Here is a 26717-nt window from a genome sequence, read left to right on the forward strand (position 1 = left end):
TGTACAGGCGGGGAGAGATTTAAACCTGCAAGAAACTCCAGGCAGCCTCAAGGAAATTACTAACCAGGGCATCGGAGAGCATCTCTGGCCAGGTAGGCAGGTAAGTGTCTGTATCTTATCAGATGGTCAAAGAAAGAGAAGGAGGTTCCTTTTCTGTTTCATCTCCAAATAAACAGATTGGCTAGCTTTTATTTCTGTCATCTGTGGCTTTGTAGAGCTCTGCACCTGCACCATCTGCTCCAGAAGCACATTTTTATCTGCATGACCAGGACCTTGTTTGAATTTGAGTGCCAATTTCAGACCTTCTTGCTATAATTAAGGGATTATATTCCCACTGTTGTGGTCATCCTTGTAATGGGAGTTCTGAAGGACACAAGCGGAAGAGGGCACACTAATACCTTTCTCCAGGCTATCCAAGAGGCAACTCAGTACATTTAAAATGAATTGCACTGGTCAGTACCAGAATAGGTATCCCCACTGGAGAGGAAGAAGGCATCTTCTGGTTGAACTAATCCAGAAACAGTTTTCAGAATACGGCAGGACAGCAAGGAGTGCGCCTGCACCTTGAGAAGTCCTGAAAAAATTAGATACTGATAGTTTTTACTGACTTGTGTATTTACCCCTTTGAGGTTTCAGAGAGGCATTCTGAACATTTTCAGTACTCGTGCTCGATTGTACTGTGGTGCAGTAAACTACAGGCTATGATGGGATGCTTCAAGAGCTGCTGTGTTGTTTGTCCCTCTGTGTAAGTCAGTTTCTTGCAGTGCACAAATCTTGACTACTTGGTCTTTTGCCCTGAGTAAAATGTCTTCAAAGGCAGTTCTTAATACCAAAAAGTTACTTCTAAGAGAAGGCTAACTCATCTTAGTGCCAGATGTTATGTGAAACTTAAATGGCATGCAGTTATTATCTGGCCATTCATACTGGAATAAATTTAACTTTGTATCATTTGCAGTCTCCCTTTAAATATTTAATAAGCTAGGGGGACAAAACCAGTAGCTAGAGGTACTACAGGACTGAGAGCCTGCCGCCGCGGAGAGACTGCAGCTGCCAGCAGTGCAGCTTCTGTGGAGACTTACAGTGCTTGAAACCTGTTGGCTACATTTTGATAAGGCAACTTTCTGGTTCTGGCCAGCAAAACTTGTTTTAAAGGTGATTCTACCTAATTTTCAGATAGCCAAACCCCATCTTAGCTACCAGGTCTAACATTCATTTTGGCTTTATCCAGACCCCATCTGTTCTCTGATGCTTGGTCCCTGTGCTAAGGTAGGCGTTTAATCACGGGTGCTAATCTGTTCGTTTTTGAGAAAAACTGGAGTCAGGAAAGAGGAGAATCACTGATTTACCCGATATTGCTGAACTCGGTTTGCCTCCCTAGGGGAACTTAATTCCATCTTCCTTCGTTAGGTTTTTAGCTAGAAAAAATGACAATGCTGAGGCTACTTTCCTCCAAGTGCTTTTCCTCTTTTTTTCAGTCTCAGAATAATTGGCGTGGGGGTGTGTGGGTGTGTGTGGGGGTGTGTGGTGGTGTGAGTGTGTGTGAGAATGGCAGTACTTGTAGAACTGCAAATTTCCTTACCTTCTGCTTTGCAAAGGATTTAGTAACCTTGCTCTCTGCTGGACAGTTTAATCCCAGAGCCAAGAGGACATTCTGTTAGTTGTGTTCTGCTGTTGTTGCTGCTTCTTTTTGTTTCAGGCCGACTTCCTCCACCTTCTCTGTCTTCAGGGACACAGACAGAGGGGTGGACGTTTTGCACGTGTCTCAGTTGTCCTTGAAAGGCATTGAACTGCTAACTGCAGGCCCTCACAAGTGCATCCATGACAGCAGAGTGCACGCTCAAAGCTGCAAAACCCACTCGGGAAGCAGGGTAAATTCTTAGGGCAGTTAAATACTCATTACCTGAGCTCATTTACCTATGTTCTACGTGAACTAAAGCCACAGAAGGAATGTGGCAACAACTGTGATTTGAGGGCAAATTAATATGAGGCTTTAAAAAGCGAAATACCACAATATCTGGTGGAAACCTATCATAACTGTAACAAACCTTCAGCAGTAACAAAACTGTTTCTGTTTCTCCTGTTGAAACTTGCTATTATGCTTTTCCAGCTCCTTTCTACAAGGACAAAAAGTAGCATTAGCAAATAAACAGAAGGGTTTTGCTGCAGTTTCCACAAGACATTACATGTATGGGATAGCAGAATGGGTGACACTGTCCTTGGGTCCCAAAGCGTATGGTTACACCTGTGGACTGTATTTTGTGCAGCAGCAGCTTGTAAAACCTGGGTTGATTGCACCTCGATGCACAGAGGCCTTCAAGGAAGGCTAACGAGTACTGGCCAATGCTAAGCAGAACATGCCAATACAACTATCAGGAACAAAACATCACGTTTTGTTTATGGGATTACACTCAAAATGTTTGAGTAGTTTTTTATCAACAAATCCTAAACAATGCAAATGCAAAACAAGTAACTCACAGTGTGCTTTATTATTTTTTCACAATATTAACTAGACAGACATGGGAAGTTTAATGGCAGCATGTTCTTATAACATTTTAAAGACAAAGAACAACATAATCATATTAAATGATGATAAACTGACAAACTACATTACCATACATACATCATCCAAAGGTACTGGATAAACAATATCTGCTTATGTACATTTATGCTGGTGATAATTAAAAAACAAATATTCAGAAGAAAAAAATATGCTATTTAAATTATAAAAATATACAGTTTTTGTGTGGAACTCTTAATGCTGTATAACTTTTTGAAGAAGATTTCATTGTGTGATGAAGCTGCATTAATTTAGTATAGGAGTGTGGTTTAAACCAAATACAGACTAAATTAGCTCTTTTGTCTTCCTTCTATTTAGCCTTGTTTGAAAGAGATAGGAATGAAAAACATAGCTGGGCTTCTGCAATGAGAAAGAATTTTTATACTTATAAATCAAAAGGTGTTTAATTTTTTACATAGTACTGAGCCATAAACTCGTAATACAAATGAATCATTTTTCTAGCTTGTTTAAAGATAGAGGGAAAAAAAGACAGGCTTTAAACATGCTACTTCACTATACTTTTAATCAATAGGATTTCTAAGTTTGTGGAGTGCAGGTGCACAGCTAAGCAGAGTGTCATGCTTCAGGGTCAAAGCATGCAGTCCTTACGTATAGCTGACTCCCACTGCCTCATCTGGGCAGACTGTGCATGCAAGCACTGGTGGGACTGGGTCTGTATTCCTTGAACTGCATCACCTTCGTGTTTCCCTTGCACATCTTGTTTCAGAGAAATGTATTTTTTTTATAATTGTTCCTTATTAGTGCAACCCTACTCAGAGCTGTAGTCCCCACTCACAACACCAAACTGATGAACTTTTATAGTGATTGGATATCTGTTTTACAGTGATTTACAAATAATTTTGTAATTGAAAATTTTTAGCAATTGTAATCATGTAGTGCACACATTTGTAGCTGGTTTTAGTTAAAAGTTATTTTCAGACCTTCTTGGGCGAACTCCTGCATCATATGAAACTTGAGATTTTCTTACTTACCAATGTCATTCTCTGTACCTTCCAGCCCCCTTCCTTATACATCTATTCTCTGTTACCCTGATAACCCCATTACTCCTCTGGTGGATCCAGTGCTTGTTCTATTAAGAAATGTCCTCTGTGTCAGCTCTGATTTCAGAATATTGAACTTGCAGAATTTTTTTCTTGTTTTTCCATCTGCTCCTAACATACTAATCTACAGCAGATCTTAGGTGAATTTACAGATTATTTTTTGTTTCAGAAGCAAAATATTTTCTGTCATTATTTTCTTAATAAAGGGAGTGAAAAAGAGTTAATGACAAATAAATTGAATACAGCAAAATCTAGTATTTCTCTTAAATTCATACAGATTTCCTGTTTTGCAGAAGACTGCCTTCAGAATTAACAAAGTTTTATAGTGAAGAGTAATTGTGGGGTCTCTGTAACTCTGTGGGGTTACTCTGCCCTTATATCATCCTTTTTCAAGGGAAAGGATGAGCAACGAACAAGTTCCAGGTAAGAGTCATCTTTAACCAAGGAGACATTTCAGTGATCGCTTTGTTTCCCTCCACTCTCCTCTTCCTTTGTTGTCCTCTGATCTTCTGTACCTAACCAACTTCAGAAGTGTCCCTCTTTTTTAATTTTTTGCTTTTCCTACTTGGATATGCTGGGAGTGGTCAGCTGTGTGTGCATACATAGTAACACAGGATGGATTTTCACTGAAGCATAGTCATGGAGCATGGAAGTCTGTAAGGCATTTTGTGGGGGAAAAAAATTCTTATGTGAAAGTGTAATGAAGAATAGGAAAGACAGGAATTATTGCAAAAGAAATGCAGGAGTGAGAGGAGAGGATTTTATTAAAGAAGTTCAAGCTTTTATATACATTCAATGTTTCTAATATGTTTTTTAATAAATGTATTATCAACTATCATTATACCTAATGCAGCCACAATACTGTACTATTCTGCAGTCAGAATGGGAAAACTCCATTAGCTCTTTAATAAAATAAAACCAACAGTCATCATGACTCTTCTTTTTGCCTGGTATTAACTAATACACTGGGAAGTCCAGTGAGTAGACACAACAGAACACAAAATCCTCAGTATTTATTTAAATGTGTATCATGTGTCTTCTTCATATTATTTCTAAAGCAGCTTTAAAAACTTTTGCCATTGGAAGGTATTAAAAAATAAAACCCATTCAAATTATCCTGGTAGTATAGCAGCACTGGAATTGACAGTTACTCTTTTACCACTTTTGACAATGTAAACCTTTAATAAAATAAACAATATTGAAACAATTTGAGGTCTAATAGTTCATGAACTTTAATGGGCGTATGGGCACAAATTGAAACGAAGACTAGATTGTGAAATGAAACATTAGCTCGATACCAGCCAACTCCAGTTGTGAAATTGGCTGCAGACAAATTCGGCTTGGAAGCTGAAAAAAACCAAAGCCCACACTCAATCCACAATATTCGGTTGCTCCCATCTCAAATATTTTTCATACGAACCCTACACGAGCATGCCCACTTCTGACAGAAGCACTCTGAAAACATTGCAGGTGCTTTTTGTTTGATGGTGAGATTTTTCTTTTTTTTTTTTTTTTTCATCAAGCATAGTTCACATTTTTGTGTTCTTAGAAACATTTCCTTTCTATGTTTCTATAAAATTAAAAGTCATTTCAAATTTGAAAAGTAAGCTTGCTCCATCTTTGCTCATACAAAGTGTAGGTGCCATGACTAAATAGCAGTAAAAATGCTGAGATGTACAACTCTTAAACAAACAAACAAAAAAGCAGCTTTGAAGATACAACATCAACTACAGCCTTAACATTGAACATATTACATTCCCAAGTTAATGGAGATATTTTGCATATAATGCCACAAAGTTATTCGACTGAAATCTTGAGGTTGAATCTACAGTTTATTCACTGTATTTTTTTCCCACCCTTAGAGCACTTATTTATTGTATGGTACATTTCATCCAGAGCTTTGCAACTTTTTCTTTCTGTGTCTGGATGTCCAAATATCCACAAATCCCAGATTTCATAAGTTTCATAGAAAAAATAGGAGTGCTTGACTTAAACATTTGAAGCTGGACGTTTCCATGCCTCGGAGCAGCCTGTGGGACACACTTCAGATTCTTCGATTTCGTCAGGGCTCTTGGCCCCCTCCAAGTGCACGGAAAGCCCCGCTTTAAAATGCATTGACACATCTGGTTTCAGAACACAGGTCTGTTTATAAAACTGTATACCAAGTACTCTGCATTATTTTACTTGAGTTGCATTTTGTAACGTGAGCAGATGACTTCACCCCCCCACACACCCCTTTTCCTCCACCCTATTTTCACTTAAAACGACAGTAGGCACCTGCGCGACCGAGGTGTCAGAGAGTCTCTGTCCAGAGAGAGGATCTGGAGTTTCTTCATCATCTTTTCTTCTGTAGACAGTCTTAGGAAATTATTAGCATGAAATAATTTTGAGGGCGAGGGGCAGGAGGATAAAGCTCACTTTCTTTTCCTGTTATGAAAATGAACTTGATTTTGGTGTCCAGTTTGATAAACAAGGATAGTCAGAGCTAATCTGTAACTCAGCTGAGGTCTGCTTCTTGCCAAATAAAATTAAGATCTTTTTCAACTTTCAGGGATTTAGAGACCACGTCTAATTGGTTTCAAACCCCTGGAGGAACTCAGTAAGTAAACAGGATTAGTTGCAGATATGAGCCCACTAAAGTGGGACACAGGTCAGGTCTTCAGACTCCAGCTCTGCTCTGTCGAAGCAGGCACTTAAGGTCTCCTGATGTTTCTGTGTCAGTAGCCGCAAAAAAAAGTTTCACTGCTGAGAAAATCATCGGAACAGCAATTTCCTGCAAGCCCCAAAGATTTAACTTCACACTTCTATTAAAAAAAAGTATTTGAGTTGACATGTGTTAGGGTATTGTGATTATGATGTGATGGCACAACCGGTAGCTTAAAAATGCGTGTTTACAAGGCATAGGCAATCATATTTCCAACTGTTCTCCTGTAGGTATAGCCAGGTGTCCTTCAAGAAGTTGCCATCTTGACTCCACGTATGTACCATGTTGAATCATTTACTCTTATCAGTTCTTGCCAGCAGGACAGGGTGAGAACTTTGTTCACACTGACCTTGTCTTTCAGATCCCTCCCAGCCATCTAGAAAATGCAAGAAAAATCAACACAATTATGCAGCCTTTAGCAGCTCAAGTAACTGCCCTTGTAAGTGTAAGCAGGTAGGTCTTTGTCAGTATATTTGCTCTTCAAAGATAAAATAATCCAGCCAGCTGCATTAATTAAAAAAAGAGCCTAAAAGACTTTGGGGCTCATTACAGTTAAGAATAACAACATGATGTGATGACAGATACAACTTGCAGAGTTTCTGAAAATAGCAGGTTAAAATGTAAATATCTTTTAATAAATAATTTTCCTGCAATGTAAAAATAAATGATATTTCCTTTGGCAGTAATAGCTGATTTAATCTTTAGCTGGGAAGTTGTTTTGCTCATAAAATATCATTGTGCTACAGAAAAAAAAATATTATTTTGTTGTTTTGAAAGACTTTTGTAATCCACGATAAATGGGTGACTCTACTTATGTCCAAGATAAGCGCCAAGAGTGATGCAAGCTCCCACCAGAACCAGACTCAGGATAGTCTTCAGAGAGATCCAGGAGAAATCAAACAAAGGCCTCATACTGTTGCCATACAACTCCACGAAGGCATCCTAGAAAGGGAAATAATGGAATATCAAAATTGCAGTAACTTTTTCAAAGAAGGAGAGCAACTTCTTCACACTCAACGATCATCCAGCAATCACACCAGCACAAAAACCCCACACAAACCTATTAAAATAGTGATTTTGGAGTTATGTTTTTGTGCAGTATTTAGCACAAAGCTCTCCTGTCTATTTCTGTACAAATACTTCTGTAATTACTTACGGTTGTGACTTCTGCTTTAGGCATGCCCAGTCAAACAGAAGATATAGAAGCAGCATTTTTAAGTACAAGTACCACCATTTTGGCTTTTGAGTGTTGTTGTGTATACAAACAACAAAGGAGGTAAATTAACCTTCATTCTCCAGATCTTTCATTTCCACTGAACGTGGGGCATCTATATTGCTGGTCAGCTTTGCTGAAAATAGGGCAGTATTTATTTGGTTCCCTTGGGATTGGTTCAGAAGACCATGTGTAGTAGCCACAGATGCTTCTTCCATATGGACTGAAGCTGTTAGGGTTGTTACACCTTTGATGGTCTTGCACAACTTTCATCAAAAGAAGTGACACCATGGTCCTGTGCTGCTGCTAATCATGTCTTGGATGTGGCAGTGGTCTGGCTGCAGGGTCTGTTGGGCCAACAAGCTGATCTGATAGCCTTTCCTAAAAAAGAACTGTCTCGCCATGCGATCATCTTGTCAATCTGATTTGCCCTCCAGCCAAGACATTCAGCTAGATGAAGAGGAAGGGAAGCACACAGTGGTGCCACTTCTCACACTGCCCATGAGTCACCTGGTAAGAGGTGCAGGGGGAGTCCTCTGCCTCAGCCCTGCCCAACCCACCCTGGGCTTCTCCTTCAAGCTGCAGTTCCTCCATCTATGGAGAGCTGTTTTGTAAAGCTGCTCCAGGAAAGTCTGGAGGTGTGTGCAGGCACTGAATGGACAGGCTGTTTAAGTAGCAAAGATAAAGTTTTTGTGACTCATAAATACAATGGGATTTGGTGCGGGTAGCGGTCAGACTGGTGATGCTCTGCATGTAATGCCTTTCTTTTAGGCTGCAATTCCTAACAAACATGAAGCTTCACGGCATTCCTGAGAGACAGATAAATAGTACTGTATAGTATGAAAGCAGTAAATAGCAAAGCTGAATGACTTTAAAAATGTGACAAAACTGATAGCATCATTTAGGGCAACTCTTTTATTATGCAGCCAACCGAGGTCTGCTCCCAAACTACTGAGATAAACCCGCGAAACAGCTATCTAATGTGGAGGGGTCTGTCTCTACCTTTATTATGCTAGACTTCCCATTTTTGGTAGAAGTTAATATTCTCTGTTCATGTTACAGTGCCTTTAGCTATTTTGTAATGTTACTATGCTAGGAGGGAACCTGCCTTCTAAAAATGCATATATGTTATGGTTTACAGCAGGAATTAAAGAAAGAAAGGTCTCCATTATTAATATAAACCTTACAGCCAAGTTAATTTTCTGTAAATTGTGTTAAATTAGCCTCCATCATGAGCCACCTCTAGCTATTGTAAGAATAAGAGTTTGTGGTTTTACCACGAGAGGGCGTGTAAGGTTTTTTAATATTTTGCCATTTTGACTCCTATTCACTAGACATGGAGTGAGATTCAAATAAATAATAGGTATTTCCTTCCAAAATACGTTAGTACATTAAGTAATATTGGTGCATGTTGTAGGTAAGACTGGGTGTCAGTAGGTAAAAGCCGGTAACAGAATAGCTATAGCCATTGACCTGAAAATACGTCTGCTTCCTGCATTTCTCAATGCTTGTTCCTCCAGGCAATAACTTTCAAACTTGGGTTTCTAAAGGTATATTCTTAAGTGAAAGCAGCTTAACCTTTGGGGGAAACGTTTTAATGCAAACTCTTCATTCCGTAGAAAATTTGGCAACTTTTGCTTAGCTGCCTGGTTTTTGAAATAGACATTTGCAAACTCTGGCCTTAATATTCTGCTGTGCTGTTGCAGAGCTGAAAAAACACACTGAGTTTGCTGTGCAGCTCGTTGGAAAGCTGCTTTTATTTCTCCTTAAGGCTATGAAGTAACACAATATCCTAAAATGTTACAGACTGGGCTAAATCCTGTTGTCGCCAGTGCAGACTCACCGACTTCCATGGGAGCTTTGTCTATGTGGGGAGTTCAAGATCAGGCCTTATAAAAATACAAGGGTAAAGTTCAACACTTGGTGATAGTATTATGGGTGGAAAAGAGAGGAAATGAAAAATACCCCAACATGGAAAAGCAAGTTATGTGAAAATGTTTTAACATTAAGATTTTAATGGTTTCTTTCTGTGGGGAAGGTCTGACTTCTGTATATTCATGACAGCCAATGCATACACAGTGTCAACATCAAAATGAGTCTATTTTGTGCCTTCCTTCTATCCCAGTTTAGGAACATTCTTCCCAGATTGTCTGTGAGACCATTTTGAATGATTTGGTAGAGCTCCTGGTATTGGGTATGAAGATGGACAGAGGGTTACAGTAAAATTTGAAGACAAGGCAAACGCATGGTATAACCTGTGGCTCAAAAGAGGAATGTTAACAAAAAATGTGCAGCATGCAGTACTTTTTTGTCTGAGATTATTACAACAATAACATGAACCCAAGCTAATGGTGTCTGCCCTATATATTACAAGTAGCTCTTTATGATTGTTCCCCCTCCCCTTCTCAAACATCCTGATTAGGCCTATTTCCGAAGCTTGTTTGAACAGCCTGTCACTATTTGTTTAAGTTTCAAACCTGTTTTAAATAAACACATGTCCATTTTATGTACTAAAACAACGAGGGGGGGGGGGGGAAGTATGACCCATTGCTGAAAACTGTTTTAGCACAAAGAGAACCCTAAGCAGAATCTCAACTGTTTCATAAGGTTTGTCTCCTTCTGTAAACTCATGTATTTGTCACTGGATTTTTGTCACCTAAACCAGTCTGTTTGAAATAAGAGAATCTCTGCTAAAACAAGTCAGATTAAGGAAATTGCTTGAAACACTTGATGTCCTCCAAAAAGCACTCTTTATAATGAAAGCAAAGGTCCCTTTGGCAAATAGACTGAGGCAAGTTCTGGCTTGGTCAACCTTTCTGGAAGTCTTACACAATTGGAAAGAAAATGGTTGCAGGCCTTGCTTTTAAGACCTTCAACATTTAATGGAAAGTTATATCCTGGATGTAAAATTATATCAGGGCAGTTAAAAATTATATGGAAAAGAACTCTTCATTCAGCTCTGTAAGTTTTTAAAAAGTAATTTCTTAAAAAGCTTTTATTAAGTGAAATCAGTCCACTACTGGTTTACTATGCAACTTTACATTGACTGTTTCTGTGAAGCAAGAAAGGTGGCAGTGGGGGAGGGAAAGATGCTCTGCCTAAGCTCCTGTTAGCACCAAAGCACCCAAGATGCCTGCCTCACCGACCTGGGCTTGACTGGCAGGCCAGGAAGATTGCCCCCAGGGTAGCCCTCGGGCCCTCTTGCCTGTTGAACTATATGAAGGGAGGACATAGTGTGTTCCTGGCTGGAGTTCCTGGGATTTGCAGGGAGCCCAGGGCAAAAGTGGAGTTTACCACCCTCGGAGGATTAGGAGGTATAATAGTGCACTGAGTCAGGGCAGCCTCAAAACAAAGCATCCAGCTCACACTCTGCCACTCTTCCACAAGCCCAAATTCGGCAGCTCTGATCCAAGAAGCAAATGGCATCTTTAACTACACAGGCATTCTTTGCTTGCACATTGAGCTGAGTTTGTTCAGTCTCGGTCCTTCTGCAGCTCAGCCTTCACCCCTGCTTGAGAGGCAAGGTGTAGCTTCTCGGCCACGGAGGAGTACGTACTTCCCATAGGCTGCGCCCAGCAAAGCAGTACGGATCTGACGGCTCCTTACTGAAAATACGGAGGGAGAAGGAGGTTTCAGCCTGGCATTTCTGACTGAGGGGGCGGTGGGGAGAGAAAACACAAGGAAGTAAAGGCTTCCTTTTTCTACCTGAATCAAACAGCTGGTGAGGAAGTGACTTTATTTCCCTCGTTATCATTGGGTTGGCAGGATATCCTCTTGAGCTACATTGTATTGAATGAAGAGCCAGTGAGACTTCCATTTTACTGAACGGGAATTGCCTTGCAGCTATTTTACGCTGCCCTCTCTGTGACTCCAAAACAAACAAACAAACACACGCTTGCTCCTGGCTTTTGAAGAAACTTGCACAGGTCTGAACAAGGCGGCTTTGCCATCTGGTATGGGGCAGGAGAGGGAATGGCATAAGCTCCAATGCCAAGGTTTAGCAGCTGAATGACTTCTCCTTCACCCCTGCCTCCACCCAAACAACATAAATTCTCATAAAAGCTTTCGTTCCCGAATGGTAACTCATTTCAGAAAGAGTTTGGGGAGGGAGGGAGCGGACAGAGCTGGTTAAATCGTCCCATGTTTTCTATGCAGTGAAACCTCATTAAAATGTCATCTTGAAGCTAACGAGGAAAGTTCTTGGAACACAAAAACTAGACAGATCTGTAGCTGTTCTTTTCCCAAAGAGTTTATGGGTCTTTTATGCAAGCCTAAGTCATGAGTACATGCAAATAAGAACAGCTCAGACCTTGACTGTGTTGTGCCGACGTGTGGTGTTTCATGAGGTCGATATCTTCAGAGAGGCCGCTATCTTTTTACGCCTGGGAGTGCTGACATGCTGGCAGTCCAGCCAGGTGCACGTTAGCAAATTACAAGGGGAGGGAAAAGAAAGTGTCACCACACAAGCCCTACCGACCATGGGCAGAGAACCTGCCTGGGGAATGGCTTCAGCATGTGCACGCCAATCAAACCCCCATCCAAACTTTTCTTTCCCCTCCTCGCTTTTGCCTGTGGTAGAAATGGGTCTATTTTGAACTCTTTGTTTCCACAGTGCCCCATACAGTCTTAGGTCTGCAGCCGATGTGTCAGTTGCTGGCTGTGTAGCCTTGTTTTTTTCTCCAGTGATATCTGAGGTTTCTGACTTCGGGCAAAACTGGTTCACATCACAGTGGTCTTACCTAACTTCTTTGTTCCTTGTCCTTGCCACCTATTTGTATAAATTCTTGCGTCGGTGAGCCTTTGAGCGTGGGGGTGTATCTTGCAGTCTTGCCAGGCTCTCACTGAAGTCTGTCTTAATTGAAATCAGTGGAAATATTATTTGCATAAGGCTGATTAAACATGGTACTCAGATGGAGACTTCTAAGGAGCAAGGACTAATTGTGGTTAGGTTTGTTCACGAAAACCGATGCATATGCTTAGAAATATATACATGTGAGTGGTTATAGTAATGGGGGTGACTATTCCTCCTGTCCACACTCCTTGAGAGTCACCCTGCTGGCAGACAGATTTCCTCCAGACCACTGTGAGATGAGGGACAAACCCAGTCTTTGGTGAATGGTCAAGCCATCTCTTTAAACACAGGATTTGTAAGGTGTTGATCATTCAGCTTGCATGGAAACCCTTGCCGTGTTCAGACTGGGCTGCATTCTTGTTAAACCAAGTCAGCATGAGAAATGTTTCAGTAATTTAGTCTTGGCGTCTCTACTTAATTCAGTTAGACGTGGCTCTGCAATATGCAAAAGCCCAGACCTAGTGGAGGCTGCCTTGTTTTCTTATTCCTGGAAAGGCCCGCATTAAAATGAGGTATTTCTGGCATCAGCATAACAGCTGTAATGTCACTACAGCAGCTAGCTGGTGGTATTTAATGGGTGCCACTGCTGAGGGAGCAATATTAGCATTAATGAGAGAAAGAAGGCGAGAAGGCCTTCTGGACAAAATTGTTGAAGTTCAAACAACATGCTCAAAGCTGCTGTACTTGATCCTTCACAATTTTCTTTGCAGATCTCTTGTGGGTTGATAATCCTAATCCACTAACTTGCTGTTTGTTTGCATCGATATTTAGTTTATTTTAGTTTTATTTTCCGATGGTACCCTACTTAGGTAGAGTGCTAGAAGCTGTGTCTAACTTGTACCTAGAAAAAAATGTGTCCCTGCTTGTATTTTCATGAATCTCAGATGCACCAAGAGCTATTCAGTTTTAGGCCAGCTTCTGCTCCTTCTATTCAAATGTATCAAACCCATTCCAGAGAGTTTACGTTGACATACAACAGTAAACTTAGCAAACACCCGCCTATGGATTTGTGGATCACTTTGGAGGAGAAAACAAGTGTCACAGAGTTGTTGGGGGGACTCACCTCATCCTGTAATACTGTTCTTATGCTTGCATCCTCTGAAAAGAAGCTAGATGCATTAGGACCTCTGTCAAACCTTAAGAATGACTGTAAAATGAAAAAAATGACAAAACAGGTCTGAATGACAACACAGGCCTGTTTCTCTCAAGATGTCTAAATTCTGCCTCACTCATAATACTCTTTCAATATGAGCGCCCTTACACTGGAAAGAGCCTACCAAATTTAAAAGCCCAGATCTGAAGATCTAGCTACAGCGGGTATGTTGGTAGTAGAGGGAAATATGAGCACATCCCCCGTTATGTTCCCCACCTGCTCCAGCTGCCCGTGCTGCTCGTGGGCCACCACACAAGAGTTAAATCACATAACCACCTGAGAAATGGGAACTGAAAGTAGCTGCTTGTAGAAATGCTCAGAGTGCAGTGGCACAGCATTTGTCATCAAGGCCATGGAGGGGTTTACTTAATAAGCGCATCCAGCTGTGCCGGGCTCGAGGCACAAGTATTAGCGGAGGTAGAGAGAGGAAAGCAAGACAGCAAGGCTGTCGGTCTGGTGACGGGGCCTGGCGCGCGGCGGCCTCGGCCAGAGAAGGCCGTGTGTGCGTGTGAGCAAGAAGGGTGAAATTGAACCGGTCTGAGCAGGTTGTCCCATTGGCTGAACCACGAGGGACCAGTCATGCATTTTTCTGCTTCTTGTTTTAACATCCCCCAGGGAAACACTCCATCCCGTGTTTGTTGCCTCAACACTTCGTTCTGATCCAAATCCCTTTGGCTTTAACTTGTGCTCAGCATTGAGCAAGAGCAGCACAGAGCTGGAGCAGCAGCCCTGGCGCTCCTCGGTGCTCCAGCAGCAACAGGTCACACAGAGCTACCGGCACCTTCGGCAGAAGTGCCACCCCTTCCTCACGTGACTTGCAGCAGGCTCTTGGTTTTTCTAAATCTTGTGGCAATTAGCTGATTTACAGGGCCAATGAGACAACATAGCTAATATTATGATAAAGTAACCTCATGATAAATCTGCAGTTTAATGAGTAAGTGCAAATAAAGCTTATGCTGTAGACTTCAATGGACAGTTACACTTCTAGCAGCAGCCACCTGGAAAATACGAATTTGCGCACGTGTTTTCCTTGGCAGCCTACATCTCATTAGCAGCCCAAACCATTTCTGCTCACCTGTAAAAGCTTTATTTTAAGTAGAGAAGAGGCAGCATTTTTTGGTCATTGCTTTCTCTTGCTGTTTCCTAAGTCAGCCCTTGGGTGCTGTACTCTACCGGGAACCGTGTGTCAGTTTTAGCCGCAGGGCAGGCAGACGTGTCCTGGCAGGCAGGCAGCTGGATGGAGCAGGCTGCGAGTGCCCCCCTCCCGACACGGTGCGTGCAGGAGTGGAGGCCTCTTGGTGGCTTGCTCCATGTTCTCATCATTTTGCAGCTAAGTGATAATGGGAAATTAAAATAAGGGGAAGTTCCTACTCTGCACCTGCTTGGACGAGAAGTTTGGCTTTGGTTTAGGTGCCTCCCCTCCGCTCCTCCTTCTTGTCCTTTCGGTCCTGTTCACCACTTAGGCAAAAGGCACAAGACCTGGGAGACAAATGGAGGGTGAAGGAGCAGGGAAAGGAATGAGGAGAGTCTGCAAGTGGGAATTTAGACAGAATGAACTGTCTAAATATGACAGGTGAAAACTGCCTGTTGCCACAATGAGATGAATCCTACTTTTAAGCCAAGATAGCTTTATGAGTTGCTTTGCTTTATGGGAGACTCGTGGGTTAAGGTTTGCTGGTAAATCTTGATATTTTTGGGTTCATCTAGAAAGTCCTTTGGCAAATGCTATCAGGTAAGAGCTAACAGGGACCACATGAAAAAAATAAGGAAAAGTCAGAGTGTAAGAATACAATTCACGAACAGAACAAAGGACTTTGTTTTGTTATTCAAAACAGCTCAAATTCATTTGCATACACAGTTGTAATCCATTAACTATGACCATTAGATTTATTCAAATGCCCCCACGCAAAACCAAAATACGAAGACTTAATGCAATGCAAACCACCTCTGCCCCTCCACCTCCAAACCCAACAACAAAACAAACAACAGGCATCCTGTAGAAGCGGGATCTTCTCCCATCCAAAAGCAAGTACCACTGGGAAGTTTGAAAGCAACACACCTCCTACCCATATGCATACTTCAGTTTCTCTGTAAAAAGAATTTCTTGCTGATACAAGAAAGGGCAGAAATTCTGCATGTTTCCTTCTAGCAGGAAGCTTTAAAACTGACTAGCAGCAGGAGAAGAAGGGTTATACTGTACTTCAGGGGCTTTGCTGGTGTCGCTGTTCTGGCCAGATCCCTTGATGAAGGCATGGCTTATACCAACTGCAGGAGCCTTCCAGCATGGTTGAAGTACCTCCCAGACAATGTGAGTTATACTGGCAAAAGGACTCCTCTGTTTGGTGTAAGTCTGCGTAAGTCTACATAGTGGGGAAAGGAATCATGCCAAAATAGTTATCTTTGTAGGCTAGGGATGTGATTTTTTCCCCATGAGATAGTTATGCTGGCCAGACTTTGTCATGTAGACCCTAGGAACTTTTATTTGCAAAATAAGACTGTAATTTATTTTAACCAGATGTTCAGCACTGATCTGTGTCTGTGCATTCACAACACACTCCAAGTTATTTTTACTGTGAAAGACATGTACCTTGGACACCGGTGAGATTTTAAAAACATAACTCTGAAACTTTAAGGCTGTGGTGGGTTTTCTTTCCTTTTGGTGGTGATGGGTAGTTCCCAGTGAAGTAAGCTGGTGTTCTGGGTATTGAGTTTTGCTCCTATCAATCAGATCCTCTACAGGTCCTGTAAGGCAGAAGTCTCAGCTCTCCCGGGTATCAGACATTCACATCAATTGCTGGAGCAAGTCATGCAGTTCCTTACAACCTAATGGCTGCTGGGAGCATAGGGTGAGAGCCGAGGTGACCTAGGATCTCTCTCTTTTCAGTAAAGAGCAGGAGGTACGAGTGCCAGTCCTCTGAAGAAACAGAACCCTCTTTGTTTTCTTTCATGCCTGGTGTTCTTGAGAGGAGACAGGGGCTGGTTCTGCTACAGGACAATGATCATCCGAGTGGTCACATAGCTGTCACTGGAGCCTGATGTACCTACCACTATCAACAAGTTACACACACACATCCTTGGGAACAGCTGAAATACAGCTTAGCCTGCATTCCTATGGCCAGTCATTCAAAACAGAAACTAAAGGGTCTGGTTAACTGCTGCTTTTTTTTTTTTTTTGCCTTTTTTTTTTTTCATAAGCCTGCATGTCCTTGCTGATCATTCACAAAGGGCTGAGCATTTATATTTCCTGTTGACATCCTTTGAAAGGGAGAATGCCAATGGAAATCGGATCTTTTAATGAACAATTTCTGTGGACAGCACGTCAGATGAAAATTCATGAAGGATTTAAATCTATCATTGTGACCTTGAACTAACAGCACAGGGAAGGAGAAGGCCATTAACTTAGGCAGGAAAGAAATTACTTCATGTGTTGGTGTTTCCAAGTGAGAAGAAATTTCATGTAAAATTTCAGATACTCAAAGGAAAGAATAAAAAACAAAATCAGGGATATCAGCCAAGAAAAAAATAAATGCATTACCTATGAAATCAGTCTTGAAAGCTTTCCTACTTTCTAAAATAGATAAGACCCCACAGATCAGAAATAAAAAAAAAAACAACCAACATATAGGGTCCTAAATTTCATAATTTACTTTTTTAAGTACTTCTAAGTGCAGGTGGATCCACACAGCAGAGTGCAGTTCTATGGAGAGGAAAAGAGAACTGACTTTGCACCTCAACAAGCCTACTCAGGGGCAGGTATAGAGGTACAAGCACCAGGTGGGCTAACGATTCCTGCTGCGAAACTAGTGCAGCCAGTGTTTAGAGGCAGCTGAAGTATCCCTGTGCCGTGCTGTGCCGTGCCGTGTAGATGTGCCCTGAGGCAGTACCAGAGAAATAATGATGGATCCTGCTGTGCACAGAGAGTCTTACGGCACCACGTACCCCGTACAGCAATGTACGCTATGACTCTTGCACCAGCAGATGCTGCTGAAAGGCCAGTCTCTCTTGCCCAGTCACTTCAAAGTAGCCTCAAGAATTTCATTAAAGCATTAATCTGCCATTAAAGAGCTACCCTTGCTTAAGAGCCAGAGGAAGTGATTACAAGAGCTGAGGGATTCCCCTGTGGTAGAAAGGAGAGGGATTAGATCTGGAAGTAGGCACAGCAATCATCTAGAGGATGGCCACAAATAACTCCTGTGTGTAACTACCTCCTGCATCTGTCTCTCTTTGGGGGAGGACCTGTACCCATCCTGATGCTCTTTTTATTGGTGTTCTGCCATTGTTGTCAATGCACTTCTACCTCGGATCTTCCATCACCAACATCTGCTGCTTCTACCCCTGAGTAGGAAGGCACAAGCATGATTTCCATCAGCTTCGCATCAATAGGGGCCTCCTGCCACAGGGGTAACTCTTAGCTGGCAATTTATGGCTGGAATCTAATGTCTAAGTGACATAAACCACCCAGGAGCTGCCTTCAGAAGCTCCTATAATTAACTGTTGCTGCTATAAGTTTAGACAAACCCAGGAAAGTACAAGCAAAATTCTGATTTGCTATCTGATCTTCTTCTATCTAGGTTCTTATGCCACACACATTGCTGTGCTATCTGAGCATCTTGGTGCCTGGATGCAATTCAGTTAAACCCTTTTCAAGCTAGCAGTCTAAGCTGCAGTCCTGACACCACTTCTACATGCAGCCAACTGTTTTGCTATAAGCAAACTGTGAAGAAGCTTCTTCAAAGGCTCCCTGAACATACCAACTTCTCTTGTCTTCTTTTCCCAGATAATGTAAGGTTGGGAAACTTGCCAAGCATCATGCTAAACCAAAAGAGACATTCAAATTGCAGCAAGTACAGGAGCCAAGGGAGCCCAGTCTGCCAGAATGTTATTGTAGCATTCTCAAGAAGCTCACGGCATTAAGACTTCATTTTGTTGTGTGCCTGCCTGTCTGTCTAGGAGATGCTCCACTGGAGGCCAGAAAGTCATTGCTTCCTCAATATTAAATACAATTGTCTCAGCTAACTACAAACCATTTGTTAGCCTCAAACTTTTGAGTTAGTTTTCTTTCTTTTTCTTTCAATATTGGAGGCGTTTGATCCTGCAGTTACTGTTGCTTGAAACAGAATTTCTGCTTTCAAGAGGATTTTAGATAGACCCTTTTCTGATGACCATACAGTCGAAGTAATAACACAGACAGGGACCAGCAGTCACAAAGGTGATGAAAAGAAACTGTATTATTTCTGGATGAGAAATACTAGATACGGGTTTGATTGATTTAAGCCCAAGTCAGGGAAGAGAAAAGTTCAGAACTTATCTACACTTTAACAGTAAAGAAGCAATCCTCTCCCCTAGGAGGAACCTTTTATACTGATATCAAAGTGTATTCTGACTCATTAACTGAAATACGTTGTGCTGGTGGAAGACAGTTATATCAGCACGATTTTGTCTACATAAGAGTTTGCACAACTATAATTTATATCCATTTCAAAAGTCAGAAGCATAAGCAACGTGGGTGTACAGTAGAGTGCAAACCAGGCATGAAACATGGGAGAAAATCTGCAGGCCAGTGTTTTGGTCTATGTTTGATTTTTACAAATTTGTTCCTGTCTGTATGTCTATAATGAAAGCAGTTTAAAAAAAAAAACAACAAAATCTAGAGCAACATAGGCATCAAGAAACAAAAACCTAAGTCCCTTTTTTTTTTTTTTTGGCTATTCATTCCCACAGCTTTAGCCACAGAGTTGGGGTGGGGGTGGGGTGGGGGAGGAAGCTGAACTGAGCCCATGATCATGGCATTAAGTTGATTTGACTATTAGAAAACTTTAATTTAAATGTTCCCTACAGGGTTTCTGGTATTTATTTCCTTATTTACTTCTTGAGCCTATTTAATACTTTGACCTGAAAGAAGAAGAATTTGCACAAGCAAGAGGATTAAAGGTTCAAATTAGTTAAAGATGAAACAAATCTATTGACTCATTAAAGCCCAGTGTTCCCAGTGTCACCAGCAATACTCTCATACATTAAACTGTTCATATGCTTGCAGTGGAGGAAAAAAACATCTTCAGCATAGGTTACAGACAGCTTTTGATTGGAAAAATCTCCTGCTCCTTTGCATCCTTTTTGCCTAATGTTTTCTGTCCCATCTAAATGGTCTTCCTATGTATGTAACAACCACGGGGGGGTTACTGGGTCTCTCTTCATGCCTGCCTGATGCTGTACATCGGTTTTAGTCTGATTTTGTCATCTTTGTCCACTCTCAAATTGCACCTCTTTAACTTGCACCCCTTTCATTTGTTGGGGTTTTTTTGCATGCCTTGTTCACGTACTCCCTTTCCTTCTTATGTGTGTTTCTTCAGCTATTCCTTGTGTGACTATGGCTGTGTAACCTTCCTTCATTCATTACCTCTGTTTTTACACACATCCAGTACTACCTTGCACAGTTTCCACAAAGCATTTGTGCATGCACAAGTTACACCTTTCCTTGCTGGTATATTGCTTATTCCAGTCTACTGAGTTGAAGTTAGCAGAGACAAATACATCACTGTCATTGTGCCAGCTAATCGTGCTTGAGCTGTGGTCCCAGCAGGTTTTAAATGCAGCTGGCTGCCACAATGCTGAGTGTAGCCTAGGTGGATGGAACTGCCAAGTCACCGTGGGCATTGTGCCAAGGGGACTCTTCAAGGTTGTGTTGTGACACAGTAGTAGCTTGCAGTGAGGACTAGCCCCGCCTAGTACCCAGCGAGACTCCGCTACCCAACTTGTGTCTTGAATACACCTCGGCTGAGCTGGCGCTCCTCTAGAAGCAAGCAGGTTGGGTTAGGAGCCTGTGGAAGAAGGCTTAGCACAAACACCAGTTGTGTCTGGTTTGCTGTGAAGGCAACTCAAAACTGTGCTTGGAAAGCAGGGATACCTGGGCACCATGCTGCTGTAGTTCATCCCTGCTCAGTGAATCCTGATATGTGGAAGGTGCAGCACATCTATGGGTTTTACCAAGAAGCTGGTAGCTGCTGAGCTACAGGAGAAGCTCTCTGAAGGCTTTCACACTCCTGGGAGGAGCAGCAGCTCATACAGCTGTGTTTAGTATTTCACCTCTGGCCAATTTTTAAGGGTAGATTTAGGAGGAGAAAGATGAAGTAGCTCTCTGTTGACTTTCTTAGATACTAAAATACATACTTATGTCACAGTTTTTAAAGAAAACAGAATAGCATCACCTCGATGAGATGAAAGGTAGGATCCATGAACACAGGAGCTCTGATACTGAATTAGTCTTGTGGTCCACCTAGACATTAAGACTTGGTGAGTCAGCCACAATCAGTTTATGATCAATACCTGAGTTAAGAGTAGTTTCTTTCTTTTTGTGCATCACTTTTCCAAGATGCTGTTGTATCAAGTGTCCAGAAATCTGTGTGCCTCCTGATCCATCTGATCAAGCACAGGGGAGCAGCCAAAGTCCCTTTTACCACAATTTTGTTAATAGTTCTTTTGAGTTCAACATTGCTCACTCAGTTTCCTTAAGCTGGATATTAGCAACAAAGACCTGCTAATGTCTACTTTCCAAAAGTTGTTAAAATGGTTTGGAATTTCTAGTTTAGCGTTTAATTATTTGTCTTCAGAGATTCAGTTGCATAGTCTTTCCCACTTAAAGTTCAGCTAAATAATGTTCACGTTATATTCTATACAGCGGTATCTCCTCTGCCTCTGTGGCCCAGTCTTTCTCTCCTGAACAGTTTGTAGGTAGATAATGATGTTGTTCCACTACGTTTCCCTACCATTCATTATTATTGAAATCATCCTCCACGGCAAAATATTCTGATTTTTCTTTTGCTTTTAAGCTTGTTACATTTGTCTAAATACTTACACTTACTCAACTCCTTTTTCTGATACCTTCCCAGTTTTACTGAATTCCCTTTTATGCATTTACCAAAATTACGACTCTCTGATGGTCGTAATTGGCATCGTGTTCTCTGAATTCACAAGATGCTGCCATATATACAGCTGTCTTTAATAGACGTATCTGACTAATATGTTCCCCAGATCCTCATAACTTCTGGATTATTTGCAGGATCTACTTCTGTTCTGGTCCTCTCCATTTTCTAGGCTCTCCTTTCCCCAGAAGGTTTCCTCACCCTCTATCTAACAAACTAAAATGCTTTCTTGCACAGTCTTTTCTGGCCACACTCAGAACTGGCATAGATCTCACTGCCTCAGCAGACTTGCATATGAAACTGGGAACAACTGAGTCAAAGCCATTAGCCTCGACTCAGACCCAGAGTTTTCTGTCTAGCCAAATGATGTTAGTTCCCAGACAGTCTCTCTTACTTACTGGTAAGAAAAGCTCATCCTGTGTCTCATGATATTCATTTTTTTGGCTGAAATTAAGAAGCTTGCTGAGTTCATGTTCCTCACGACTCCGTTCCTGGGGACAACTGGGGGCACTTGTCTTGCAAGCCTCATTCTAACTGGTGGCAAAAGCCATCTTCAGTCACAAAGGATTGCATTTTCTGCCAGAGAAGGGTGATCTGACCCTCTGCTCTGTAGCCAAGCTTCTCTTCCATCAGGAGGCTGGCTTCTTACAACAAAGCGTTGGCCAGCTTGTGCCTCAGAGCCACCCTTCCCCTCCCAGGTGCTCTTCCAGTGTCTGAGCTTCCTCAGTTTCTCACAGATACTTGTCAGATTTCAGAACATTTGAAAGTAAAGAAGCAGAAGCTTTGTAAGATCAAGGGTCCTTAACAGAAGGTAAGATATTTTAACCAGTCCCCAGTCAAAATAAGGGTTGCTATCTTTTTATCTGCTTGCTTAAGTTTTAATAAAATGGTGGGCTGTTGGTTGGGCAAATGACTGTCAGTACTGTACTGCCCAAGTGAGTTCTTTCTCATTCTCACTGTAATGCATCCCATTTCCCTAAATCTACAAAAAATGTGCTTTCAAGTTACATTCCTGAACACATGAGTAGACGTCTAAACAAATAGACTTGAGTTTCAGAGGAGGGGACCTCCTGCCTTGGTTGTCTGAAGTTAGATAGGTGAAAGTCTTGGGCCAAGTAATACGTTACAAAGCTACAGTTTGAATGGGGACAGAGGAAGTTAAATTCCTGATTCCATTTCTAAATTTGTAATATTATGCATTAATAATCATTGCATTGATAATAATTGAATTCAAATTTTTGGGATTTAAAAAATATTTTCTGAAAATTGTGTTTGAATTTTCTGCAGTTTATTTGACAGGGCATTGGAACCAGCCGCATTAGTAAGCAACCAGCAAACTGAACAAGGGCTGAGTGAGTGACAGGGAGAGACAACGTAGGGATGCAGATCCAGCACTCCTGGTCCTCATCATGCAAAAAATAGAGGGATTTCAATTTCCTTACAGGAAAGACAGGAAATTCAAAGTTGGTGAGAGGACATACTTTTCCATGGGATTCACAATTAGACCATTTTAATATATAAGGTATTTAAATTAGATGGTTGCTACAGGATGCTGAGAAGTGAGTTTAGCAAGCTTCGAAGAATTATTAAATGTTTCTGTAGTAAACAAAAGCTTTTAAAAGTTATTCCAAAATAATAGTATTAGTATTAGTGTTGGTATTCGTAATGGTAATAGTACTGATAACGGTAATGGTATTGGTAACGGTAACAGTAACGTTAAAGGTAATGGCAATGGTAATAATAATGGAAGCCTTATGCTTGAGGGATGAAGTCAATCTATGAATTCTTAAAATTAGTGTGGGGTCTTCAGGGGGACTACGCAGTACAGGGGAAAGGATAGGAGAGAGAAGAGATTATCCTAAGTTCATCTCTTATGGCATTTCTTCACCTTCATCTGAAGCAGGTGGTGCTGAGCACAGGTGCAGGCACGGTCTGTGCTGGATGGATCATGATTTTGGTGAAGAAGGGCAATTTTTAATACTTGCGTACTAGCTGAGCAGGGCACTTTTGCATCCTTGTGTATTTTACAAAGATTTTTTTCTACACTTTTTAGTGTTTATCTAACTAAAAATGACATTGATAGAGACAAAACCCATGGATTCCTAACATAAGATTTGTACAGAAATTTAAAAACATGAGCAACATAGTACCTTTAACTTAAGAAAAAAATATAGTATGTCTTTTTTATATGGAAAACTAACGTGACTAGGATTAAAAAAAAACCTGGAAGTTAAATGTTAGTTATAATAAAAGATGAAGAAGAGAAGTTCAAGACATTTTCAAAACACGCAAGTTCTTTAATATTAAAAGGAACATTTTCCTAAAATATATAATGAAAACTAAAAAGTAAACAGAATAAAAATTTGGTTTTGTCCATGTGCTTTATCCAAATAGAAGGACTAGTAATTAAACATACAATGGGAGCAACATAAAGGGAAGAGGCTGTATTAAAAACAAAAAGAGAGCGGTGTTCCTTATTTAACTGAAAATAAAGCTAAACAACCTGCTAACGCTACCAAATTGAAACCTGTGCCAGGGTATAAAATGCTACTGTTCACGTATGGCTGCCTTCACTCCTTTGTCCAGCTATAGATGACTGTGACGGTTAGTTGTGGGTTTTTAATTGAACTAATTACAGCGGGGGAGCAGGCTCTCCCAGGCTGCTCTGAGGGCCATCCCTTGCCACCTAGAGAGGTGTCCCTGCACCACGGGGCTGGGGTGGATGCTGCAAGGGGCCACAGAGGTATGACTGATGGCGCTGGGGCAGATAAGGCTCCACAAAGCCTCAGCTGGATCCTGTGGCTGAACCCAGGGGCAGAGGGGCAGCCTGAGTGCAGGTGTCCTCATGGAGGGCCACCCGTAGGAGCAGGGCCACAGGCTGTCTCCCTGCACGTGATGGCACTGCAGAAGACAACAAAGCCGCGTTAAAGTCTGCAAGGCTGTATCAGTCTTTGCTTCTTATCTATTCTCCCTAGAGGACTCCTTGGTTTATTTTTATTTTTCATCCTTCCTTGAATCTCTTTCATTTCCTCCCCTCTTCAATTATACATCATTATATTATATTTAGATAGAAGTATGTGAATATTTTTAACGACATCAAGCCTTCTAAAGTTGTATTCATGGAAGAGAATACAGCATATATGCCTGTAGTGCGCCACGGGTAACATAGTGGTGCCTTTCTCACGGTCAGCCGTGCTTCCCAAACTCCCCTCCCCCTCACCCGAGTACTTTCACTCACCTCTTTTCAGACCACTAAGCAACCACTGTCAATCACCCGTCACACCCCATCCCACCACTTTCGCTCTCAGTCACTTGCCCACTGCCGTGACTCTGCCAGGATGCACCTCGCCAAAGCACTGCAGACGCCCACCCCTTCTTACTCACCTCCCGAACCCTTTCATGCGGGCAGGGACATTCGACAGTAGCTCAGCTAGAGCTGTGGGTACTATGGTAAATGCCGAAAATTCAAAGCAAGAGAGAGAGGAGATAAGGGGTGACGTGGACACTAGGTGGGAAATTCCTTAGTCAGATCTAGCAGGTATGACTGTCCGGGAGGGATTAGGGAGTGCGGGAAACTCATCTGCTTGAAGCACTTCTGCAACGCAACAACTACACCCAGAGGCGAGTCCCCTTAGGTTCAATCAATACAACGAGAGAGAGAAACTCTTCCAGAAGGTGATTCAGAGAAGCAGCAGCCTAATGTGGCTGTCCCCAAGCTGCCCTCTGGAGAAACCTCTCCCCGCCTCTGTTGAGCACAGAGGGGAAGTCCTTGCCTACAGATGCAAGCGAGAGTGCCAGAGTGCCTCGTTTAATCTCTGTATCTCTGCGCATCATCTGTGGATGGTGGTAACTGAAGTACTTGACTGGGGCATGTGGAAGAGTGTTCCTGGAAGGTGTGTGCTACAGCAGCTGTGGAGGAGTGCCTGCAGCGGGAAATTACAAGTGGCTCTGTGCGTGCACAGAGCTGGGAAGTCCCCCACAAAGAGGTTGTCCATGCCTGCTGAGATCAAGGACAGATACTCTTCTCTGTTACTCTTTTAGAAAGGGTCATGGTATTTCCCTTTGGGAATTGTGTATCACAGCAAGTCAATTTTAGCTGTGTTTATCTTAAGTGGTTTTATATTCCTGTGTTAGTTTGCTGTAGTAAAAGAAAGTCTGCCATTTGCATTTGCATATCTCCTCAGTGTTTGAGTGGGAAATGATAAGGAGAAATTTCTCCAAAACACTTCAACCTGAACATTGCTTATCTTTCCTTTCAGCCTATTGTTGAATGAAATATCATTTCGAGCTAAGGGAGGCACTATTTGACAGAACAATAGATATCTCTCCACACCTGTCAAGTTAAAGAGTAACTGGAAGGTACTACATTCAGAGCTATTACCTTACGTAAGTATCATGCAGAATCCAAACATATTTCCCTCTGTAAGTAAATCTAAAGACTACACATTGGAGACGTATGTATATGCATATGTATATCATATACATATTTATATTACATATACGTGTATATATATACATCAATACTTGCATACGTATGTATAATGCTGAATGGCTTGGACAGCTAAGTGAAAAATCAAGACCCATGTAAAGAAATTAAATGTAGTATTCCACTGCTGTTTCCCCAGCTGGTTCATCAGTAGAGTCCGCCGTTGGGTGGTTACAGGTGCAATATACCCACCTTCGACGTTGTAAAGGCTGAGTGCTAGAGCCCGCGCTCCCCTTAAGCACCTGTTTTACCCACTGCCTTGAGGTCAGCAGAACGAGTTCCCCTGTTTTCATTTGACTTTGGCCAGGTCCTCCACATGCCAAACTGAACTTCTCACAGTTCAAAGAAGAATCTCCCATTGCGAATGGAGCCAAGCGTGTTGTGTTACCAGGGTAGGGGTGTAGCATCTGCACAGAGACCAGGAAGACCCCGGAAGGGAATGGTCCGGACTGTGTGCTGAGGGTTTCAATTACGACGTTCATTTAACCCAAAAAGCCTGCTGCTGCAGAAAGCCACAGATGTTTTGCTCCTCTTCCTTGGGTCTTCCAGTCTTTACAGACATCACAAAGACACCGTGCATAAATAATGTTTTGATTTTATTCAAGCTTTCTGCTCAGGACTGTGACCCAGACCACTGTAGAGACGATCTCATTCCAGCTAGCAGATGCCTGTATGAGATCTTACAGTTCTTGTCCTTCACAAATACTGCTTAGCCCCATCTATTGCCAATTAAATCTCCCCATTGTGAAGCAAAGAATGATAGCAGCATTTT

General features: G+C 41.8%; 1 protein-coding gene across 1 annotated transcript in view; it reads right to left on the reverse strand.

The window, feature by feature from the left end:
- Positions 1-2465: 2465 nt before the first annotated feature.
- Positions 2466-26717, reverse strand: part of BCL2 (BCL2 apoptosis regulator) — a 96837-nt gene continuing 72585 nt past the window's right edge. The window contains exon 2 of the mRNA XM_055705523.1: positions 2466-7264. Coding sequence (XP_055561498.1) covers positions 7130-7264 — 135 coding nt within the window. The 3' untranslated portion in view covers positions 2466-7129. The remainder of the gene's footprint in view (positions 7265-26717) is intronic.

This window comes from Falco cherrug, chromosome 3, assembly GCF_023634085.1.
Source record: "Falco cherrug isolate bFalChe1 chromosome 3, bFalChe1.pri, whole genome shotgun sequence".
Taxonomy (NCBI): domain Eukaryota; kingdom Metazoa; phylum Chordata; class Aves; order Falconiformes; family Falconidae; genus Falco; species Falco cherrug.